General features: G+C 36.5%; 1 protein-coding gene across 1 annotated transcript; it reads left to right on the forward strand.

Annotated features, from left to right (window-relative positions):
* The first annotated feature begins 203 nt into the window (after window positions 1-203).
* LOC108551339 (odorant receptor 24a-like) lies at window positions 204-3,246 on the forward strand. Its single transcript, XM_017905477.1, has 6 exons — window positions 204-260; window positions 329-735; window positions 2,601-2,700; window positions 2,759-2,863; window positions 2,960-3,115; window positions 3,187-3,246. The coding sequence occupies exons 1-6, from the start codon at window positions 204-206 to the stop codon at window positions 3,244-3,246; spliced, it is 885 nt and encodes a 294-aa protein (XP_017760966.1).
* The last annotated feature ends 5,333 nt before the right edge of the window (window positions 3,247-8,579 follow it).

The following is an 8,579-nucleotide window of genomic DNA, read 5'->3' on the forward strand; positions in this document are numbered from 1 at the left end:
ACGTTACTTGGCTGAGTGTAGCTATGAGCTTCTGTTGGCCACTTCCTCTCAGCAGCAGTAAGAACCAAGTATTCGCTTACAGACTGCTACAAATTGTCAGCATCATCAGCATTCTTCTCGTGCTTCTGTCTCTGATATACTCTTTGCACTTGCATTCAAACAACATCTTTGTTCTTTGTAAGTATATTTGCTTAGCAATAGGCATGTGTCAATCTATTGGACAGGTCGCTATATGCTCGATGAAACATAACAATCTACAAGTAAGTCTTTGCTTTCAGTCTTTTATCATTGGTAGCCAGGTGGTCAATGCATTAACCGTATGTTACAGCATATTGTAGGGGAATTGATGACATGTGTCGAAGAGGCGAAACAGTATGAGAAAGAGATACTCCAAAAGTACATCGCAAAATGCGAAGTCTTTTACGGATGTTGCATAATAATTATTTACATTACGGCAAGTGGTGTTCTATTAGGGCCGATATTCCTGGAAACTCCATTTCCATTCGAAGTGGAATATCCATTTAGCATCAATTATACGTTGATATATGTTATCATGTATTTTCATCAGTTTATCGCTATCTTACAATGTACTGCACATGTATGTCTAAGTGGATTTGGGGCTCTTCTACTTTGGTTCCTTGCTGTAAGATTTGAGTGTCTTGCTGTGGACTTCCAAAAATGTTCTGATGTTAATATGATGACTGATTGCATTAAAAAGCAATTACGATTAAGAAGGTAATGATAATATCGTTCCCGTCATGGATTAGGGGGGAGGGGAGGGGATGTCAATCCTATGAAAAACAACTACCAGTAATTTTGAAGACAACATATTTAGAATACGTGTCTTCGTAGCTTTTTCTCACGTTAACTTTAAATATGTAGAAATTAATTTTGCTAAGATATATTTTTCGAAAAAATTATCAGAGCGTGTAATCCATACCCTAATTTTTTCAGTATCGTGAACATATACTGTAAAGAAACTTTCAACTCAAAAACTTTATTTTAGTGGAAGTTATAACGCTTTTGATATTGTTATCTTACCTAAAATGCTCCTACTGAGGATGCTGAACGTTCTTCTTGTACAGCCTGTTCTCTCGATAATTATACTCAACGGATAATTCTTTTAGCAGGCTTATTGCGTTCCGAAGTTTTATCTTCATACCTGCGTATTCGTCGTATTTCTCGTTGTAATTTTTGACGGTTGCGAATGACTAGCTGCCTATTCCCATTGCACTGTTCATGTATAAGTCCAACATTGTGTCCATGTATTCGTCATTATGTTCCCCGATATCTTGTACACCTGAAGATTGAACATGACGTTTAGATGGAAGTATGGCAGAAAATATATGTTCATGATACTAAAAGAATTAGGATTTCACGCTCTGATGACTTTTTCTAAAAAAAAATATGTTTACTGTAGGGTTTCTTGATAGATTCATCCTATGCAGACAGAGACCAGTGCATCTAGTAAACAACAACTTGTTTTAAATAACAAAACAGGTTTATTTTACTGAAATATTATACTAAGTTTCTCTCAATTCAAATACATGATCCTCTATTCACCACGTCTCGACTACACACAGTCTGCCTTCTCTACACACTTCTTTAAGGTCTAACACTCTCTTTTCATACATAAGCTCTCTTCGGCGATCACTCATTTCCCATGCAACCTCGCCTATGATGGGCCAAGTACTTCAGATACTCGAACGCATTCCTAGACTTTCGTTCATTGCTTGCACTCGACCCAGTCGTAACTATCTCATCCGTACAATTTTTGCACGTGGTCATCATTCCGTCCGCACGCACTCCAGACAATGTCCTAAACGCCTAAGTCGAAACCGATGCCGCTGTTTATTATTCTTTTGCTAGAGTCCTTCGTTACTCGCAATCCCACATAAGTAATGTTTGTGCAAGCATAGTCGCAAAAGATATACCACAGCAAAGATTAATATTTTGAAGTGGGACCTATCTATATTTTGATTCATAATTAAAAAACCATTTAAGCAGGGTCGAGTTCAAAAATTTTGCTGTGCCAGAATACGCATTTAAATCTGATACTTAACACGTTTAATGCCACGCCGGACCCTAGGGAAGTTAATCAAAATCGGTGTTTTCTAATTGGGCGATCCCACATTACAAACTTAATTTTTACATGTTTGAATGCAGCATAAAAAAAAAAGCTACAAAGATACGTATTTTCAAAACGTTATCTTAAAAATTATTGGTAGTTAATTTCCGTAGGACTGCCTAATGTGTTGCACGCCGCGATGGTCACCAGTGATTGACACCCTTGTCAGTTTACCAGTGGTGCTGTGCTGTGGTAATCATCGGAAGCTAGCAATACCATGATTAATCAATGCATTTAAATTAAATGAATGATATTTACAAAATTTGCAATTATTTGCAAAACTGGCAATCATCAGTGTTATAACACTGTTGTAAAGCAATCAATATTTCACAAAGTACATACACAGCATATAATTGGAGCATTGTGTTACGTTTTATTAAGGCAAACAATTCATTTCGGAAAATTATACAAAATTCATTTGGCAATCAAACAATACTCGCGCAATCATTGTAATTGGTTTGATCATTTTTAGGTATGCAGAAAATATTTCCAATTGTTTTCGTTTTATAATTGCTTATGCTATAATAGTGAGCACAGTTTCTATAATTATATGCGGTCTACTATTGACTACGGTGAGTGATGTTTAAATGCTTCGCATATGACTTAACTGATGACGCAATTTGTAAACAGAATCTTGTACCGCCCGTTGTGAAGCTACAGTTTATATTGGTAAGTGGCACTGTGCTCATAGAAGTCTACATGTACGCATGGCCAGCTGAATATGTGATGGATACGGTAAATTGTATTTATATGTTAGAATTAAATGAAGTTTATTTACAATATATGCATTAGATTTTCTCAGGTGCTATCTTATTATACTATTATTTTTAGAGTATAAACGTTTCACGCTGTGTGTATAACTTGTTGTGGTATGACCATACACTAGCGTTGCAGAAATACCTATTAAATGTGTTGGCTTTTCAGAAGCCCGTTACCATTTCTGTCACACTCTTGTTGCCAGAGCTCTCGTTGCGCTACTTTTGCGCGGTAACTCAAATTATGATCCGTTCTTGAACGACTGAATAAAATACAATGTGTAAATAATAAATTTATTTCAGTACTTGACCAATGCTTTCTCCATCTTCACCACCGTGCGTGCCGTGGTGGTAGAAGATTAGATACGTTATACGTTCGATCTCAATTCTACGACGAGGATATTTTGAACGCAGTCATAATTAGAATACATAAATAACATAAAATGCATTCATAATGTTAATAGGTAATGTCAATTAATATCAATATCGTTGTATTAGTTAAAATAAATGTACATTAACTCTTTGCACTCCGAATTTTATTTCAATTTCGTTACCAGCAGCTCCCAACGCTTGTAAGTGTTTTATTTGAAATTTACTTTAACTAATAAATAAGATAATTAAAATAAATAAGGGAAGAAACAAATTCACTTAAATACTAGTTTTATTCACACTATTGTTTTATTTTGTAATTTTCAAGTTTAATCAATTCTTCGGTAAAGAAGAGCTTGAAATATCGAATGGGCGTAGTACATGACGATGGAACTCTTGGTGCAACATTTATTTATCCGATAGAAAAATTGTAATCATAAATGTAACTATCATCGTGTGTTACATCATTCCAGATTAGTGGGTCTGGTATTACGTTTCCAGTTTGGTTATTGCTAAAATTGTTATCCTCATCACTTCTGAAAAGTTTCCTCCTACGTGCACGTCTACGACGGAAATATGTTTCCAAGTCTATATCGGAATCTTGACTTATATTGCGATATCGTTAGCAAGATCATTTGTGTCATCCTCTTCCTCGACTATATTGTACTCAAGATCTACTTCTTGCATACAGTCATCACTGTCACTACTGTTAAAATCCTTATTTATTTCGCGCCTTTCACTCATTGCAAATATTTAGAGGGTGACAGGTGCACAATTTTCAAACTCTGAGCAGACTGATATAAGTTAGGTAATTAAACCAGTTCGGTAAGAGCGTCAATAACGTGTGCGCCACATCTATTGATTTGGACATGAAAGAATGTCCAAAATGGAGTGGGACTCGACAATAGAACTCCTGAGATAAAAACTGATGTCGAGTCACACTCATATAGGAGTGCAAACGGGTAAGATTCTAATTTATATGAACAATATATTATATACAAATATTTGTAGGAATGGAATGAGCACGGCCCTGAAAGAATGTCAAGAGTGATTGGGCTTAGAACGAAAGTGACCGCTTGCAAGAGGATTGACTGCAAAGAATATTTATGGTAGAGTCAAGTGAAAGTTGAGGGATGCGTCCAGAGTGGTTGAAGTGGAACCTGGCCCACAGAGGTTGCGTGAGAAATGGACATGATTGGGAAGGAAAGCCTGGGTATGACAAAGGACAGAATGAATGGTTTAAATAAAATTGCAAGGGCACGGGCGAGTCAGTCTTTAAGAATTTCTAAGCCAGTCTTTTTGCAGTCTTTAAGAGTATGTCAATGTGTGCCAATCAGAGAGTATGCAAGAAGTCCAAGTCAGGCTAAGAATGATCAGAAGAGCGTACCCATAGCGAATTTCTCTTGTGTCATAGCCGTCATTCTATTTAGAAGCTTATTTTAGTCTATTAAGAAGCCAACAATACTATCTTAAGTAAATTCATCTAAAATTCCATCCTACATATATGTACGTATAAATACATAAATGAGCAGAAACCATTTGCAGGAATATAACTTTGAATATTATCAGGCACGGTAAGTATAAATACTGTTATCATAATTGATTATAAGGTATGCGTTCTACAGAGAAAAAAATAAATATATATTTATGCAATCAGAATCTCTTTCAATCAACATTTTCACAAAAATATTTCGTTGCAATCAATTTTTAACATGATAATTTCTTAACACGTTGTCTGCCGTGGGTCGACCAATAGTAAAAATACAATACAGAATAAATTTTTCAATAATACCATTATTACTATAATAATTTGAAGAAATTAATGCTATATAGAACGTATAAAAATAATTTTATTAACGCATGAGAAATAGACAAATTATACAAACTATATAAGTGCGCCACATTGAATCATGTTGAAGCACTCTAGACAAAGAAGAGGGGAACTAATACAATCGGCACAATATGTTCATTTTTCTAGTAGAATTCCTTGCACTTACTTTCCCTAGCTGTTTTGAATTTTTTTCGTAGCGCACTTTGTAAAATGAAAATGCAAACTTCATCGTCAGAATATTTCACTAATTTCAAACAATCTATAATTGCACAAACGGTTTGTAGCGTCACGGGGTGTGACTCTACCGATGACCCCACCACGATAAACGTATTAAACAGTTCAACTTATCTGCTGTAAATAGTATTTCAACATAATACGCACCGTATAATAAAGAAATGTCATGTTAGCATTATGGGCAAACCACGTAAAATGCGCACGGCAGTCAACGTGCTTGATAAGTCCTTAATAAATTCAAGGACTATGCCCATTCTGCCATATTCTATCTTACTCGGTCTCGATACGGCCTGCCGATGATCTTTGTCACCGTTTTTGGCTGATAGTCGTCATTGCCTGTGATCGAGGGAGTGTCAGCGAAATCAGTCAACCGCGAGGATGTAAACACTCTGTGCCATCTTTTCTTGAACGCATAATACCAATTCAATAAATCACGAGTGAGATTTTCCGAAACTTTTCAACCACGTACTCTGCATGACTGAAAAGAAGTTATCTGAGAAACTTGTAGGACTGAATCTTCACCAGCCCAGCCATTCTAACATCATGGCAGAAGTAGAGTAAAACGCTTCTCTTATTGGTAGTGTAGCGACCATTATTTCTCGCCCTCGCCACTAGATGAATTCTGTCTTCGAGGACTTTCCCCCAAATCCTCGTAAAACCTCCAATCCCTATATATATAACTTCCCGACCTTCCAATAGTATCCCAGTGTCTAAGGCAGGACTGCAGTACGTATATAATTACGCGATCCTATTCAATAATTGTTTGAATAGAATGTATTTCTCCACCGTTTGAAAAACAGCAAAATTAATTACAATAAAGAAAAAAGGCAAAGAGCGAAGTAATCCAACGGATTACCGACCTATTAGCCTTTTAACGAATATTAGCAAAGTTTTCGAAACTGTCATAAGCAAAGCACTGTCGACGTACTGTGACGAAAATGGCATTATCCCAGAGATACAATTCGGGTTCAGGTATCAACATTCGACCGTACACGCGATTTCGAAATTCACATCGGACATCTGCTGGGCGAGAAACGTCGACGAATATGTAGGCGCTCTCCTAATAGACCTAGAGAAAGCTTTTGACACGGCGTGGCTTGACGGTCTCTTCTTTAAACTCACGAAGAGGGGCTTTCCAACACACCTTGTCAAAATGATCTGGGATATGTTACGCGGGAACACGCGGAGATAGACAGAATAGACTTATTCGTGCTCAAACTGATCCGAAATCGTTGGGCAAACATTAGAAATATAAAAAGCAATAAATTAATAAACAGTTCCGTTGACCCCAATCCGCAATACCTTGAGAAAACTCGACACACGGGATACACACCCCCAGAAGCTTTTGTACATCTTGATGGCCGGAGGTACATTCAGAATAGCGAAAATGTACCCTTGATCTATTACGTGACTAGGAAAGCGGACAACATAGCAATTCTGTATAACACAGACGGCAACTATAACAACGCGTCTAAAATTAACATGAAATTGTCAAAAATAGACCAGGAAGATTCGCGCCGCGAAAACGTAAAAAGATATTGGTGGCTCGATTCGCGTTAACACAACTTATATACTTGTTAGAAAATATTGTAAACATTCATGTACGAATAAATAAATAAAACCGGTCAGAAAACCCTCGTTAGTATAATGGTTAGTATCCCCGACGGGGAGAAGATTAATTTTTGTTTTTCCCCCCATTCATACTTTTACTTAGTCACTCCTGTTTTGTCTTTCGTAACTTTTCGGATTACTCATACTCATAAGCATTGTACCGAATAATCTTTGAATACATGAAATGTATATACCCTTCCCCCTCCGCCTTCCTTTCCTCCCCCATTATTTATTTATTTATTATTTATTTATTTATTTAGTTATTAATTTAGTCCACCCCTTTAAAGTCATATACTGTATAGTTTTCGTGACTTTTCTATACATAGGCAAACACGCGACCTAATATAAGATAGTCCTTAAGTATATATTATCCTAAAGCGATAAGCGCGGTAGCTTAAGTTTAGTTTTAAGATCGCGAGTGCTTCATGTTGGAGCCATCGATCTCGTAGCCTAAGTTGTCATGTATAACCCTTTATACGTTTTTGGTTTTTTTTTTTTAATTCATATCTTTGTAAAGATTTCTTGGCACAATAAACGTATATTTAAAAAAAAAAGAAAAAGGGTGTCTAAAGCAGGGCCTGCGGAATAGCCTTACTGATGAGTTCGCTACCAGGCCCTGGACGAAATGCATCCCTTCCTTTTCCTAACGTCCCTTCTAGCTACGCCACCACCGAGAATACCACAGTAGAAACATCCCTTCCTATTAGCCCGGTCGTAGAATACCATGTAACAAAGAAAGCTAACGAAGCAACGAGACAAAGTGAAACAGACGCAACAAATAGATGCAAGAGCGTAGACTTATCCCAAAAGTATATTAACTTCAGATTCTTCTGATGAACGCATGATTATTTGCAATTACTAATTACTAATTAGCATCTTGATTAACTTTCTATTGCATTATGCAGCAAACGTGATGTACTATACACATATTTTTTATATTTATGTTGTATCGTATGATTTGTTAAACGGTTATCTAGTGCTATGCAATTACATAATTAATTTATCATAAAAAATACATCTTAAATTTTAAATCAATTTTCGTAAATGATGTTAATTATTATTACTTTTGTACTCTTTTACTTTATAAATCTTCTGAGCTATTGTCATCCGATTCCTTATTCGACTGCCTGCTTTGTATTTCCAATTCTAGGTCTTCAGTTGCGTCTTCTATTATTCCATCTTTCGTCCATTATTCGTATTCCAATGTTTCTACGTGTATAGAAAATCCTTTTCGATCATTTGGTGTTGTTTCGTTTATTGCCTGGCGTAGTAGTGCTTCCAATTCATTGTAAGTTAACTCTGAGATAACACCTTTTTCGCGGATATCTTACGCCAATGTTAACGTATCACGTTACCGAACTTGGAGATAGTAGTTTTAGGAGTGTCATAGAAGAGTGGGTTTTACTAGCGAGAGTATAGGTGGAACAAATGGAATACCCCCCTTGCCGCGCAGCCGAAACAGATATCTGCTTATCAGCCACGCATAGTAACTCAAATGTACCACGTATACGAGGCACTGTTCCTCGTATGAGAAAGAATCTGCCAACTGATCCATAAGGAATACCAGCCTTACTATGTAAAGAAAACCACTTACACCGGGCTAAGATCCTATGCATGACCGGACTATAATTACGAATAAGTACAGATGATT

This window comes from Eufriesea mexicana, unplaced genomic scaffold (genome assembly GCF_001483705.2).
Source record: "Eufriesea mexicana isolate 0111107269 unplaced genomic scaffold, ASM148370v2 scaffold3843, whole genome shotgun sequence".
Lineage (NCBI taxonomy): Eukaryota > Metazoa > Arthropoda > Insecta > Hymenoptera > Apidae > Eufriesea > Eufriesea mexicana.